General features: G+C 35.9%; 2 protein-coding genes and 2 pseudogenes across 6 annotated transcripts; 2 read left to right on the forward strand and 2 right to left on the reverse strand.

Moving 5' to 3' along the window:
- Positions 1-5: 5 nt before the first annotated feature.
- LOC111302608 (arogenate dehydrogenase 2, chloroplastic pseudogene) lies at positions 6-2,182 on the forward strand (annotated as a pseudogene). Its single transcript, XR_016326842.1, has 3 exons — positions 6-895; positions 1,390-1,492; positions 1,714-2,182. The product of XR_016326842.1 is annotated as an arogenate dehydrogenase 2, chloroplastic pseudogene (transcript).
- Positions 2,183-2,300: 118 nt separating this feature from the next.
- Positions 2,301-4,481, reverse strand: LOC111303309 (protein SRG1-like; annotated as a pseudogene). The gene is made up of 4 exons (XR_016326750.1): positions 4,093-4,481; positions 3,695-3,942; positions 3,217-3,544; positions 2,301-2,754 (listed from the first exon to the last, which is right to left on the reverse strand). The product of XR_016326750.1 is annotated as a protein SRG1-like (transcript).
- A 1,217-nt stretch (positions 4,482-5,698) lies between these two features.
- On the reverse strand, positions 5,699-8,160 carry LOC111304236 (uncharacterized). 2 transcript variants are annotated; one of them, XM_022900765.2, is made up of 4 exons: positions 8,046-8,160; positions 7,841-7,996; positions 6,333-6,391; positions 5,699-6,239 (listed from the first exon to the last, which is right to left on the reverse strand). In XM_022900765.2, the coding sequence occupies exons 2-4, from the start codon at positions 7,958-7,960 to the stop codon at positions 5,903-5,905; spliced, it is 516 nt and encodes a 171-aa protein (XP_022756500.2). In that variant the 5' UTR covers positions 7,961-7,996; positions 8,046-8,160; the 3' UTR covers positions 5,699-5,902. The 2 variants fall into 2 exon arrangements, with proteins under 2 accessions (XP_022756500.2, XP_022756501.2); XM_022900766.2 differs by having other exon boundaries at positions 7,841-8,062.
- A 973-nt stretch (positions 8,161-9,133) lies between these two features.
- On the forward strand, positions 9,134-16,036 carry LOC111303311 (protein S-acyltransferase 24-like). Of its 2 annotated transcripts, none has more exons than XM_022899469.2 (13): positions 9,134-9,685; positions 10,021-10,161; positions 10,847-10,959; positions 11,613-11,692; positions 11,834-11,997; positions 12,658-12,796; positions 12,908-13,007; positions 13,535-13,592; positions 13,764-13,841; positions 13,939-14,037; positions 14,335-14,413; positions 14,512-14,660; positions 15,347-16,036. In XM_022899469.2, exons 1-13 carry the CDS (start codon positions 9,389-9,391, stop codon positions 15,758-15,760), a joined length of 1,911 nt encoding a protein of 636 aa, XP_022755204.2. In that variant the 5' UTR covers positions 9,134-9,388; the 3' UTR covers positions 15,761-16,036. The 2 variants fall into 2 exon arrangements, with proteins under 2 accessions (XP_022755204.2, XP_089598336.1); XM_089742210.1 differs by having other exon boundaries at positions 15,321-15,508.
- Positions 16,037-16,049: the final 13 nt, after the last annotated feature.

A 16,049-nucleotide genomic window follows, 5' to 3' on the forward strand; every position in this document is an offset into this window, starting at 1 on the left:
ATTAACCCCGCCTTCGAACCCGACCCGTTAACGCCCTCAAGATAGCCATCATTGGCTCTGGCAACTACGGCCAAATCCTATAGCTAAAACTCTAGTCTCTCAAGGCCACAAAGGTTTAGCCAATTCGAGATGCGACTATTCCCATATAGCCAAAAAACTGTGAGTTTCCTTCTTCCTAGAACCCCACGACTTATGTGAACAACACCCAGAAGTTATCCTCCTTTGTACTTCTATTATCTCAAACGAACATGCCTTGTAAACTCTTCCTTTACAAAGACTGAAACGATCCACATTGTTTGTCGATGTTTTATCCGTCGAAGAGTTCGCCAAAAATCTCCTCCTTGATGTCTTACCTCGTGATTTCGACATCATTTGTTCACATCCCATGTTCGGGCCTCAAAGCGCCAGAACGAAGCTGGAAAGACCTCTTCTTGTCTACGAAAAGGTTAGAATCGGAAACGAATCTTCCAGGGTTCAAAGATGAGAAGAGTTTCTCAGAATATTTCAAAGATGGAGAGATAAAATGGTGGAAATGAGCTGCCAGAAGCACGACAAGTTCGCCGACACACACACGGTTGGTAGAGTGTTGGACAGGTTGAGGCTGGAGTCAACACCGCTTAATACGAAGGGTTACGAGACTTTGTTGGATTTGGTTGCGAATACTCGGTGGTGATAGCTTTGATTTGTATTATGGGTTGTTCCTGCATAATTCGAGTGCTTTGGAGATGGTGGAGAGGTTGGATTTGGCTTTTGATGCTTTGAGGAATGAACTTTTTGGCAGGTTGCATCAAGTCGTGAGGAAACGGTTGTTTGAGAATAGAGACAAGGGAAAGAGTCCGCAAGAGATCAGTTACCAAAGTGGTGCTCCATTGGCTTCAAACTCAAATGCCTTGAGGTAATTCTTGGATTTACTTTTGTTTTTTTAATTTTTGATTCGATTCAACATGCATGCCATAGCTATCCTTTGAAAGACTAAAGACTTTCCATTTCAATCGAGGATAAATATGAAAAATTATCAAAATTAGAATTTAGAATCTTTCATGGTTTTAGTTGTGCGTTTAACTCTTTCCTTTTGATAGTTGTTAATATTAAATTTGTAGAATTTGTTTAAAAGTAGAGATTAATCTTTTTCCAATTTAGTTATTGGAGTAAATGCGGCTTTAGGAACACTTATCAAGATCATGGACTGAGTTGTTAGGAAGGAAGGATTTCAATATCACTTTTCTTCCTTGTCTTGTTTAATTGATCATAGTTAATTCGTAATCCTTGTGAAGTTTATCATAGATCTAGGATTAGCAGACCTCTAAAACTGCTTGGGGGAGAGTAAGTTGGGATTGCTGCAAAATCTATTCGTATAATAAATTTACAGGCTTTTACTGGAACTTTCAGATCTCAACATGTTATTATACCTTACGAATTCAAAGGAAGATATCCAAAGGTGTCGATGACAGTTCAAAGCTCAAGATTGCAATTGTTGGATTTGGAAACTTCGGTCAGTTCCTTGCAAAACCCCTGGCTATACTTTATTCTGCTAAACAATAAATTTTACCCCATTAACTTTATCTCTTTCTTTTTTTCTCCTTTTAATTACTATAATTCTGTTTGATATAATATTTTCATATGTATGTATGTGTGTGTATATATTGATATTTATTTGTTTATCTGTCTATCATTCTGATATTGATTTGGCATTGTTTACTTATTCTTGTGAAGGATTTCACTTGATGTTTTTCTACATTATGGCAACTGGGTCTTCCGCAGCTCTCACTGAAATCAGCTGTGAAGAAGGCCTTATTGGTGGTGTGTCAACTGCCAACCTCGTGCTCATCGACATGGCTGCAAACTCAAAGTTTTTATATACTGTGGGAACTGAATGACGCCAACATGAGGTTCTGTTTCTGAATAAATTAGGACAGTGTAGACCAAACAAATAATGAGCACTGAGATGCAGAACGTTAGGGCTAGAGAAATTGTCAGAAGTTGGGATGGGTCTTAGTCACCATAACAATAAAAGAAATGTTGCTGATCTGATTTCAAGTGAGGTATGGCCCCAGGTATGTGATGCTTCACTCCAATTTTTGTTGAATTTATTGGATTACCAGATTCTGAGCTGTTCCTTTGCTTTTCAGAATGACTATATTGTTGTTGTAACAATTGTTTTTTATTTATTTATTCTTTGCAAGGGAGATGTGCGATTGTTTTATTATTTATTTTCTGTAGCAATTGTGGCACTCCAGTTTGTTGATGGTCGGAGCTCCACCAAATAATTTTCCACACCCCATCGTGTTGATTATCATATATAAGAGAAAATGCATTGATTCATTGCTAGTAACTTCATGCATCATTGTCTCAATTTTAGCTGCAAATTGCCATTCTTTCTATTCCTGCTTCTGGATAATCATATGAAGTTACCTTCAAAACAACGCAACGCTAACTGTAGAACTGGTTATTACATTCTTGCAGATGAAGTTCCTCTACAAAAGACCCATAAGCCTTAGATGATCACATGCTCTATGCATGAAGTTTTACTTCCTCAAGTGCTACTTTGCCTTTCTGAAAGCACTCGTAGTTGAAAGAAGCATAATTTTTCACATTTCTATATAACCTTGGCCTGTTATCATCTATCAAGCCTTCAACAGGTCCTATCTCCTTCTCTGGCTCTGCCTCATTGAACATTGCCACAGATATCCTCAACTTGTCTGTGTTTGTCACCACCCTGTGTACTGCGCTTTTGAAGATTCCATTACTCATTATCTGCATCAATTAATACAAATTAAACAAATTCTGCACTGCTTTTCCTTTGCAGCTCACTTCTATATTCTAGAGATATTGGATGCAAGTATGCTTCATGTTCTAATTTCTATTTCTTTTGTTTTCTCTTGAAGTCAATGTCATGTTTCTGCTAAAAAAAATCTTACTAATGTCCAGGAACTTAGATGTTTGAAGTTAGATTACAGCAACTCTGCCTTGTGTTTGGTTTATTAGGAGTGAACTAAGGGCAACAGGAGTTGCTCAAACAGTGAATAAAGAGAACCAGATTATTATAGCCAAAATTTCCCCTTTTTCCTGCAGCAAAACTGCAGCTTGTATCCTTAATTATAGTTGATGTAGTACTCTCAAAAGGGTAAAGATGACCAACCAACAAATTTGTCAAGGGAATCTGTTCTCTCCAGAGTCAACAGTGTTCAAAATTATACCTCCAAGTTTAATACATACCTGCATTTGATCACCAAGATTGACAACAAGAGCATGAGGGATGACAGGAACTGTGATCCATCTCCCATCTTTGACAATTTGAAGGCCTTCCACTTCTTCATCTTGCAACAAGACTGTAATACCCGATCTATCTGAATGAGGCTTGACCCCAAGAACCTTGTCTGGTCTTGAACAAGGTGGATAGAAGTTAAACCTCACTTGCATCACTGGATTGTCCCCAAACTGGTCCGAGAAGCTATTCTCTTCTAAGTTGAGGGATTTTGACATGGCCTTAAAGAGAAGATCCATCATTTGCTTTAGCTTGGTGGAATATTCATGCAACATTTCTCTGTAAGAATTCAACTCATAGCTCACAGTTACTCCAGAAAATATAAGTTCTCACTTCTCACAAATCACAAACTATATATAAAACTGCAAAATTCCTTTTCTTTTGTTGATTAACAAATATTTGAGAAACCTGGCTAAAAAACATTTATACCTGAAACTATCTGGGCTTTCAGGCCAGAGATTGATTTTTCTTTGATGTTCAGGAAATACCCTAAGAAACAAGCGACTGTTCCAGTTGAGAACTTGCTTTTCTGAGACTATCAGATCATGGCCATAACCCTCAACTTCATTAACTGCTCTGGAGTACTTCTGCTTCTCTTCCTGTGGAAGTCCAAAAAATTGTTTTGCAACTTCACGGACTTTGTCAATAAATGAACTGGAAATCCCATGGCCAATAGCCTGACACACAATACAGTTTCAAGAGAAAATATGAATTGATTAAGGTTCATGACAGTCAATGGAAATGCCTATTTACCATTTAGGGAAAAGAACAACATGAAAGTGAAGAATGTAATTTGTATGAACTTTTGAAGATAATGAATATAGAACCTGGAAACATCCCACTGACTCAAGAGCCAATCTTAGTTTTTCCAGTTCATCTTTTGAGGATAGCGGAAGACTAAGATCAATGACCGGAACTGAACCCGATGCAGCGAGATCAGAAGAATATGTGCATCCGAAACTGTTGTCTTTAACATGAAATTCTGGGGGTGGCCATCCCCGTTCATGGACATCTCTTGAACACTCTTAGGCAATAGAATTCCATCAGACAAGAGCGGCATGTCGGTCATGTTTGCTGTCTAGAAATGAGAATCCTTGGCAGGAGCTTGACAACTGGTTTGGTCATTTGGTGTGATATGCAGGAGTTGTATCATGTTGTGGTTCCTTGAATTTATAGCAAGATGACAAGGAAATAAATTACAGTGTACCCATTTACGTATGTGCTTAGCTGTTAAAAGGCCTGGTGGGGCTAGCCAAAACAACTGAAATAATGTGTCTTAAATAAGTAAAAAATTATTGATTCAGTTTATTTATTTATTGTTTAGACTAATATTGATTAGTAATCAATGATATAGTTAAAAAAAAAAAACATTTTCAGCAATGAGCATCTTAAAAACTCATTTGTATAATAAAAAAAAAATACTGATTGAATCCTAGTTTAATTGTGCATATTAAAATTAAAAATATTGATAATAAAAATAATTATAAAACTTTTAACAATTATGATTGAATATAAAAATTTTAATTTATTATTATTATTATTATTATTTATAATTTACTATATTTTAATTAAATCTCTACTAAATAAAATTTTTGACTCTGCCAAACATTTACTGATGTGGGTTCATGATGAAGAAAAAGATTAATCCAAGTTATTAGTTCATGGGTTTTGTTTGCAATAATTGGAAAGATAGATAAGCCTGTTGGTTCGGCTTCGTAATAGAGCAATTTTGTAGATACGACATGATTTCTTTGCGTTTCTTTCTAAACCAACAAAGAATTAATTATCTAGTATTTTCATATCAAGTTTATTCACTGTTGAACTTACACAAATGAACAGGTAACCAATAGTAACCTGGATATGACTCAACAGAAGCAACTAAAATATCAAAGTACAACCCACTTCGAAAACATCACAAAGACACACAAAACATAGCTTTGAAAGAAAAAGAGCATTGGTCCGGCCGTTGTTGAATAGATGATGAGCTTGGACAGAGAGGGATCATGGCACAGTTCTAAACAAAAAATATGTACTATTTTATCAGCTATTCTCAATTTTAATATTTGGAGAAAACTTCATAATGTCGGCACTATGTCCCAAAAAAGACCAATTTGATGATAAGATCCACACTTAACGGCCATGGATCAAACAAAAATTTAGCTTATTCTTGTGTCCCTACCATTCGACTATGTAGCTTAAATTAAATTTGCTTTATATACATACATATATATATATATATATATATATCAAATAGCAAACAGCAAACTTCGGTGTTAATTGCTGATTTGACTTGGTGAATAAACTTCAGTTTCCACTTACCGGTATGTTGTTTCATCAGGCCACACAGGCTAGTACAAAAGCCCCAAGACATCATTAAGCAATCCTAGTCTTGGATGCAGGTAACAATGTCAAGTTCTACAGTACAAATGGGAATGAAAGCTAATCCACGATGCAATAATACGTATCATAACCACCTGTAACGTTACAAATGCCAGAAATAAGGTTCTTTCAGAACAAAGGATGGAATTTTCTACTCTATGCAAACAAACAAGCTGAATTCTCCTTCCCTGCTAAAAGTTTCTCATCCAGAGGAAAAAAAGGAGAAACAATACAAAATCTAATGGACTATTATTAGTTTTACTTCCTCTTCTTAGAAGGTGGCTGAGGAACCTCATCATCCTCATCGTCTTCGTCCTCCTCTTCTTCATCCTCCCCATCCTTGTCTTCTTCGTCCTCCTCTTCTTCATCGTCATCATCATCCTCTTCATCACTGCCTCCCTCCCCATTGGCCTCAGGATCATCCTCGGGATCCCCTTCCTCACCTTCTTCAGCTGAGAAATCCTCATCTCCATCATCATCATCTTGATCATCTGCTTTGTCATCCTCTTCATCTTCGTCATCATCCTCTGTATCACTGGCATCTTTGTTTTCTGGACCAGGATGCTTCATTTTTAGAAGTTCATCAAATGGAAACCTGAAAAAGAAGTCAATACCAACAGCCTGTCAGATTTCCTCTTACCAACCATTAATGGTAAATTAAGATGAACAAGAAAAGAAATCTCATTACCTCTCGTCCACTGCAGTCAAATTAAGTGATGCATTCATATCATTCAGCACTGATCCTGTCTGCGACAACAATATTAAATCATGTTAGAAAGGATCTTGAGCAAATACATACAACTAACAAATAAATGATGTACGCTTCCCGTAGACAACAACCTTCTATTCTATGTGCATTTAACAATGTTACAGAGCAACAATAATTGGTTTCCCTCATCAATTCAAGTCCATCATATGATGAATATTAACACTCCGAACATAATTAAGAAAAGAGAAGCAAGTGGAAGGACAAGTGGACTGTGGACATTGCTGCAGATAGGGAGGAGCAACAATTAACCAACTCAGTATAACACTTGTCTGCAAGCCAACCTTTTTATATAGTGACATGTTAAAAACTTCTTTCAAAGGATTATGTTCATCAAAGAAAGATAAATGGAGATTTTGCAAATTAAGTCTGCAAAACCCTGATGCCATGAATCAAGACCCTAAAAAAATCCTTAGCTAAAAAGGCAAACCAGACACACATTTCATTTTAAAAACAGCAGAGAAAATTTTGACCCAGGGCCCCCAAGTTCGCAAGTTCGCAGTCCTGTATTAAATGATAATAGAAGGCAATCTTACCCAATCAACTTGTTCCCTAATGTTCTAAGACCAAAGTTTCTCTGATAATTGGTAGTACATATTGAAACTCAATATAAATGTTACTGTATTGGCATAAACAGCAACCAAGACAGAAAATATCCCAAGCACTAGAAGGTGCAGGGAAATGTCCTTTCAAGGTCTGAAACCAATCAAAGTGGTGTAGAAGGATTCAGGTGTTTTATGCTGAATCCAACTAAAAAACAAAAGTTGTAAGGCCTCTCAGGCAGCAAGTTAAAGAATCTGTAGCCAACAGCATACATTAGAATAGAGAAGGCATTGTTGATAGCAAACAACAACATTACAACAAACTGCATATTATTTTCTAGTACGAAGAAGATTCTAATCATATTAATCATCATACGAAAACGCAAACTAATCTTATTATGGACAAAAATCTCAATTACTCCGACACCATTTCAGGTTAAGTACAAGTTTCAGACAACAAAAGCATACTTCAACACAATAAACTCAAGTAAAAAGGTGAAAACAAGTGGAAATCCTCAACAAATGCCACTTCTTGAATCTTAGTAAGAGGAAAACTTAACATCAACAGTCAGTCCACACAATTACGGTAGCAAAAAGCAAAGCTTGCCCTTAAACAACCACCACCAATGTACAAATTTATAAAAATAAAGATTTTAACAGTTTGGCAGCTCACAATAACCTCAACCAAGACCAGAGAGGGTCAACCACCAAAACTCGGTAAAAAAATGGGGCAAGAAGAAAACTACACAAGCAGCAAACCTTATGGCACACAATTATGGTTTTTCTAACACAAAACCCAAAAAGCAGAACACAGCATATGAAGCAAACAACATAACTTAGAATTATAAAAAAAAACAAAAACCTTTACAAAGAAGAGAGTAAATATACCAGAATGAGAAGGCAAGAAAGAGACTTTCCAGCGAGAACCAAAGTCTCAGCCACCAAAGCTTCCATTACAGAGCATACCCAGATGCTCTTTTCAACTGGGCTGAAACTTACCACCCCCATTGCTGCCTTAACTATGCTAAAAAAAATTTACACTTTCTACAGAAAAAAATAAAATCAGTGAATATAGAGAGAGCAAGAGAAAGACCTGAGCAGAGTGGTTTGGGTCTGGGTCCGGTTAGGGTAAAACCTAGGCCTTGATCCAGATTAGGGTTTTTGGCTGCCAAATGGAATTACCAAAGGTTGATTTTGCGACTTCCAAGAAAGATGAAAGGAAATTATTGGATGAAAAGAGGAAAAGTGGAGTGGAAGCAAGAGAAATGGGTTTGAAAATAGCAGTTTTTAATTTTTTAAAATAATTTTTTTCTTGTCGCTTTGGAGTTAGGATTCATAAGTGTAATCGAGTTGAGTTGAATTGATATTTTGAGAAGTTTGAGTTTGAGTTCGAGTTCGACTCTCAACTCGTAATTTGATATTTAGTTCGAATTCGATTGAATTTTATTTTTTTAGTTCGAGTTTAATTTGTGATAGAAATCAAACTACTCGAATTCGTTCGATTAAACTTAATTAATATATAAAAATAAGTTCAATTCATTTATTCGATAAGAATTTGATTATTTGAGCTCGAATTAGAATTAAAATTTGAGATATTTTATTAATTAAAATAATAAAAATATATTTAAATATAAAAATTCGATTAAGTTATTTGAGTCAAGTATAAAAATATATGAATTTAATTTGATTGATGAATCAAATTATTTGAACTTAAACTTAACTCGATAATAATTAAATCGAATTTAAATTTTATTTGAATCTGAATAACTTATTAATAACTTACTAATGTTAATATATTATTTACGTCGAAATTATTCGACGTCACTGGGACCAGTGTAACTTGGTGAAACTGTCCAATGGGGTTTCTGTTTTGTTTGTGGTTCACGGAATTGTTGTTCGATTGGTTGAGTCAACTGTAATTAATGGGATTAGAAGTACAAAATTATGCTTTTGTTTTTTTTTTTTTTTTTCTTTTCACTACAATATAGACAAAAGAAAACCCGGCTCTCTTGGTTAAGACTGGGCCTCATGGACTGGACCGATCTAGTCCAAGTTCGCTTATATAATGGGCTTGGTCTGGCCCAATTTTCAGCTTCATTAGCTAACCCTAAAAATATGTATTGTTGACTGCAATCAAGGCCCGACCGGATTATTAAACGTAGCAGAATCCAGTTAATTCCTACGGACAATCGGTTAGGCAAAGGTGGCTTTTGCTTCGGCTTGGCTTCGGCCTCATCAATCAACGCGGCACGGACGCCAAAGCGCAGCCACCGTCCCAAACCCAGCTCTCCCCCTTTCTTTCCACGAAAAAACCTAAACGCCCCCACAATTTCATTGAAAAAAATTATTATCAAGAAACAAAATCAGCCCTAGATAATTAAAAAGGAAAAAAAATTGTTTTTAGTTTTTTTTTTTGGTTGTTGGGTTTTTTGAGATATGTCGTCGGAGATCGAGGTAGTGGAAGAGGTCCAACCCTTGAAGCAATCGGGTGGCGTTGTAGCGAATGGGAACGGATATGGGGAAGGGTATAATGGGGTTGTTGGTGATGTTGCTGATGATGAGAGCTTGAGGAACGATGTCTACACCGCTGCTGCATATGGGGATTTGGAGAAGCTCCATAGGTTGGTTGAGTACGAGGGTTACTCTCTTTCCGAGCCTGATGGCCTTGGTTACCATGCCCTCCAGTGGGCTGCTTTGAATAATAGAACCGCCGCTGCCCAGTACATCATCGAGGTTTTTATTTTTTTATTTTTTTTGTGGTTGTTTTGATGGATTTGCTGAATTGGCTTTCTTGTCAGAATTAGGAATTTTCTTTTTGAAAATTTGAGTTTGGAGCGTATTGGATTTATTGAACTGTTATTTGGTATCTAATTTATGGAATTTGTTTTCTTTAGAAGGTTTAATGGGTTTACTGAACTGGATTTTTGGAATACATGCTTTTGAGTTTTGGAAATGATTTTTAGAGTTGTTTGGATTTTAAGGTTTACTTGTGACATGTAGGTCTTGAAGTTTGCATTGGATTAAATTCGGTTTAACTGAGTAGTTTTTGGGTTGTCTTGATTTGCTAGCATGGTGGAGATGTACATGCGACAGATCACAATGGGCAGACGGCCTTGCACTGGAGTGCGGTCCGGGGTGCAATACAAGTTGCTGAGGTTTTACTCCAAGAGGGTGCTCGGGTGGATGCTGCTGACATTTATGGCTATCAGGTTAGTTTTATTCAATGTGGTGTCTTTTACTATATTCTTTCTTATTCAAGAAATTAGTGTCTATATGGATTTGGGACAGTGATCAGTGGTGTAAATTAATGTTTAAACAATGCTAGCTGTTTTAGACATTCCTCTCCTTTTCGAGTTGGTTTATATCTGCATAGACATTGTTTATATATATATTTTTAGGAGCATTAGAACTCAGCAATATATGGTTTCTATAAAACGAGTAGATCATATTGATGTGAGGTTTAAAGAAGATATATTTTTGCTTTGCATTTTAGCGAAGGCTATCTGTGCAGCTGGAGATGATATTCATTACCTAATTCTCCTACTTGTCTTGGACCACAAAGACAGCCGGAAATAATAGCATAGCATCTCATTCTATTCTTTCTTGTTTACTCTGGCTTTCTAACATACTAAGATCCCCTTATAAATATATATATTTTTGCAGTTGTTCTATGCCGCTGTTGCTGATACACATTTTTTTCTTTTTTCTTTTTTTGTTTGTCTGTCAGTCTAGAACATGAGGGTTAGTTTCAACTTCTTAATTTAATGCTCAAACTTTATTGTTACATTTTGTGTTTTACAATTTAATTGTGGGATAATAATCGAATTAATGTATTTCTTTCTTTTATTTCAACCTCCAGATGGGTGCATACTTATTTATTGTAATTTGATGCAGATAATACATGTTGCTGCCCAATATGGCCAGACTGCTTTTCTCTATCATGTTGTTTCAAAATGGAATGCTGACCGTGATATTCCTGATAATGACGGGCGAAGCCCTTTGCACTGGTACATGAGGAATTCTACATAGACTTTACTCTTATTCATTTGAATGGTCTAGGATAAGGCACTTTGTTGCCGCTGATTTTTTTTGTATTTAGGTATCTATATCTTTTGTTTCTTATTTGTGAGGGTTGATTATTTTCCTTGTGTAGCATTAGCATCACTTTGTTATCTTCCTTCATTATGTTGCTACTTCAAATTTCTTTTTAACCAAATGTGGAACTTTTTCTTTTGTCCTGTAAAAAATATTGTTGATGCATTTGCTGGTGAGTAAGACTACTTTTTAAATACCCTGTATCTGTGATTCTTACACAGTTTTCAATTGGTGATTTTATGATGCCTTGTGATGATAGTAATAAGCTCCTGCAAAGTGCTTGGCTTTTGTAAATCTATTTACAATTTTATGATCAGAATTTAACCTACATGTGTAATTTTTATCGTAGTTGTTTTTATTCTGAAAATGTCAAATAGTTTTTAGATTTGTGTTTAACTTTCCTTCTGTGAAATCTCTCTTTCATTTTTTAAATTAAATTTAACTAGTTTGCTTAATATTCTGATTATTTGTTTTTCCTACTAATTGCTTGATTGTGTAATGAATTTTACAAGTGTCAGGTCTGTTATTTTAAGTCTAACTTTCCTTTCAATATGGGTAACACTAGGGCTGCTTATAAAGGTTTTGCCGACTGCATACGTCTTCTCTTATTTCTTGATGCACATAGAGGGCGTCAGGACAAAGAGGGTAATTTTCTGATTCTCAGATTTAAATTGCCATTTTTAGGGAATTTCATCTGGTTTGTCTACTGCAAATAATTTGTACTTGTGAAGTATATGATTTGATGCATAACTTTGCTCAGTTAACCATGATTCATCTTTACATCAGGTTGCACTCCTCTCCATTGGGCGGCTATTAGGGGTAATCTAGAAGCTTGCACAGTCTTAGTTCAGGCTGGCAAGAAGGAGGACTTGATGGTCACTGATAATGGTGGCCTTACACCTGCACAGCTTGCTTCTGATAAAAATCACAGACAAGTTGCTTTTTTCCTTGTAGGTTCCAATCATTTTAACTTGGTTCATGATTGTTCTTTGATGAATAGTTCTTTATATATTCATTTGTTTTGTTTTCAATCTTACACAGTTTAAGCTCTTTATTGTTAGCGTTGACTGATGAATGACTTGGGCTGAATGAAAGACATTTGTTGCTTCCTCTTCTGCCTCGCATAAAGATTGTCGGTTTAATTATTGATAAGAATACAAATAAAAAGAATACTTCATAAACATTATGCAAAGGTCTAAAAAAATGTATATTTTATCCATTTTAATTTTCTGGGAACTCCTTAAATGGTTGATGCCTTATGCATTTGTAAACTCAAAATATTCTTCCCTATGTTTATGCTGCATTCAGGTTTATGAAGCTGGGAATTCTCAAATAACTAGTATTTTTCTTGTTGGATAGTCCAACCTTTTACCTTTCCTTGTATAGATGCAACATGATTGCACATTTTGTGACTTCACTATTAGAAATGTTGTGGCACTTATAGTTGATTTTGATTGGTCTTGTTGTCTCTAAAAAGTTGTAAAATTTCTCTGTGGGTGGCTTAATTTGTCTCCTAGCTGTTCTCTTTTAATTGTTAAGATGATATGCTTATGAAATCAGCTTAGTTTTGGCCCCACCTGTTAATGTTTCTTATACACCTGCTTTTGCAGGGAAATGCTAGAAGGTTGCTTGAAAATCGATGTGATGGGAACAGCAGTCTTGGACTACTTTCAAAATTAAGACTTGCACCCGTTCTTGGGTGCATTATCTTTCTACTACTAGTGACCTATACACAATCTGTCATAATGGGTGTGTCTCTTTGATCTCATAATGAAAGTTAATTGTGCCATACCATCAAGACAGTACCTGTCTCTGTCTCTTTATTACCTATTTATTTGTGACTTTGGACATTTGTTGCAGCATCAAACCTGCCAAAGTTGACAGCTGGGTTTGGCCTTCTTGCATGGTTGGGTGTTTTCCTAGCATCCTCTGGTTTGGTTATGTTTTATAGATGTAGCAGGTATATTCTTTGATGTGGACCTTTTTTTTTTCAAAAAGTCTGTTAGGTTATTATGGCACTGAACACATTGTGTTGTACACTGCTTAGCTGTCTGTTCATCAGTTTGTTAGATGCGATTAGTTTCAAGCATCTAGTAATTAGATTCTTGATGTTTTCCCATGTTTATTTATGTTGGAAGGTGGGGAATCTCTTTTTGAATGGGTGGTTTACGGTGGCAGTGAATTATTATATTCTTCAGGAGATAGTATATTGATGCATACTCAAAGATTTATGAGGGCAGTGCCTATGAATCTAAAATATAATACAAGATAATTATCAAAATTGAAGTACATTTTGTCGTTCATTTTTTTTTTTTTTTTGGTTTTTCCAGATTTAATGTCAGGTAGTTCTCTGTGGGAGAAGGGGGGCTGGGTGTATATTTTGCCTGGCTTTGCTCTAGGTCACTACTGTTGCATGTATTTGCTAGCAATCAGATTCATTGAAGAGCGTACTTATCTGGTTGTTTTTCATTTTAAATTTATTTGCAGCAAGGATCCCGGTTACATCAGGATGAATGTCTATGATCCTCAAACTATGAAGGATGACGTGCGTTCGATTTTTCCTTATAAAGCCTATATGGTTTTTTGTTTGATTTGCTAATCTTTTGTCTTCCTGAAATTTAATTGCTGTCTTCTTCAAATCCTGTTTATATCTTTTCCTTTAAATGATTGATTTAGTTTCTCACTATATAATATTTTATCCTGTATATTCTGTTAGGAACCCTTATTGAAGATTGAGATAAATAATCCTGCTTTGCTAGCTGGAAACTGGTCTCAGCTTTGTGCAACATGCAAGGTGCTTGCTAATGTAGCCTTTATTGCTTAGATGTTACTCATTTGATAATTTCTGCTTATTCTGATTGTTTTTCTATGTTATTTTATAACATCATCAGATTGTCAGGCCTCTTCGTGCAAAACACTGCTCCACTTGTGATCGTTGCGTTGAACAATTTGACCATCATTGCCCTTGGGTATCAAATTGTGTTGGCAAGGTGCTTTGTTGCTGATGCGTTAAATTTTTTTCCTCTGTTATTACTTTAATGTTTCATTTGTTGCATGTTTAACATCCTGTACTTCAATAATACAATTAAATTAGGGGAATTGAATGCTCTTATACATGACTTTGCACTTCAAAAATATAGACAAATATAGGTGATGTGTGGTTGCTTGTTGGTTTCAATTATGTTTATAGGTCAATTTTCCTATGTGGAAAGAGAGTAATATTTAATTATTTGAAGAGTAGTCATGGTATCTGTTGATTAATTTCATTTAGGTATCTTATGATGCAGAAAAACAAATGGGATTTTTTTATTTTCCTAGTTTTAGAAGTTTCAGCAATGTTGATTACTGGTGGAGTTGCTATGACAAGTATGTCTTTTAATCAGTTCCAAGTTCAAACTATTTGCCAAAGTTAGCAAAAATTTTCCATCCTGAATGTCCTACAAATGTGTTTTTGTCATATACAGGAATCTTGATGGATCCAACGGCTCCATCTTCATTTTTTCCATGGATAAACCATGCTAGTACTCATCATACTGGTGCTGTATCATTTTTGATTGTGGATTTTTTCCTCTTCTTTGGTGTGGCAACATTAACTTTTGTACAGGCTTCTCAGGTATGACTCAAGATTTTGCGATCTCTAGTTGTCTTTATTTTTTTTTTTTACTTACTTTTTATGGTTATGACCTGGACCGCAATTGAAAAAATGTGTGCTTCCCAATTCTCTTACTTTTAGGTTTAATCGGATGCACTGTTGAGATTTTGGGTAAATTTGTCATCCTAAACAAGATTAGGTGTGGTAACATAATAAATGCAAGTTTAAGCTGCTTCATTATATATCTTAAACTAACTGTTTATTAGTGATCATGGATTGAGTGAATGTGTCCTTGCTTACGTTGTAACTCTTGAGGGATTGTTTAAAATGATCTTCTACCTTCATCATGCCAACTATATTTGAGTTTCACAACCGCCACATATTATTGCAGCTATGATATTTACAATTCAGGCATGTTTATCCAAGGTTAAATCTCAAGTCAACCATCTGCAATTCATATAGCCTTTGATATTGTCCTTGACACACCATTTTTTGGGACTTAATCGGGACTTTTGCCTCTGCACATGCTTGCACAGTTTCGTTTGCATGTTTGTGTGGTTTTCTTACGCCATGACAACCTTCTCTCTTCTTTGGGTAACTGTCATGTTGTTTGTAGCAACTGTTATGGTGCTTGTGGTTTAGGTCCTATAATAATGTTTCATATCTAACATATTTGTATAGAACATGAATAATTTCTCTTGCTGCAGATTTCTCGCAATATAACAACAAATGAAATGGCAAATGTCATGCGCTATAGCTACCTCAGGGGTGCTGGTGGTCGATTTAGAAACCCATATGATCATGGGTGCCGGAAGAACTGCACAGATTTCCTGATCAATGGCTACAATGAAGATATACCGGCTAGTGAAGATTCAGCACATTCTGAAGGAATTAGCATGGTACAAATGCCAAGAGAAAATGGTGATTTGCAAGGTCTCGCAAACGGAAATGGCCATATCGCCATAAATGTCAGTTCGAGCAACACCAAAGCACACCATGGCCATGTTCATTCTTCCCACTGCAGCCATAGTAACCATAGCAAGTCAAAAACTGAGAGCGTGCCTTCAAGATTGGGTCTTGGTCTCGGACGAAGTAGCCCCCATGCCGCCGCAACCTCGTGATATTCGTATACAGAATAAGTTGAAACAGATGTGCATTGTATCAAAAGCATACATTCGGTTTCGGCTTTTTGTTGATCTATTGCGTGCCCCCCCTTTTTTTTTCCATGTTTATGGGTGCGCCATTCTTTCAAATTGTCTCATTTTTGTATTGTTTTATAAGTATGTGGCTTTAGATTTGGTGTGCTTGAAAGTGGAAAGAAACCCGTTTGGGGTTTAATTGAAACAATGTAAATAGCTTCCTTTGATAACACGAAAACGACGACATTATTTTTACGACGACATAATAATA

This window comes from Durio zibethinus, chromosome 13 (genome assembly GCF_047325235.1).
Source record: "Durio zibethinus cultivar Kanyao isolate XHJ-2024 chromosome 13, ASM4732523v1, whole genome shotgun sequence".
NCBI classification, from domain to species: Eukaryota; Viridiplantae; Streptophyta; class Magnoliopsida; order Malvales; family Malvaceae; genus Durio; species Durio zibethinus.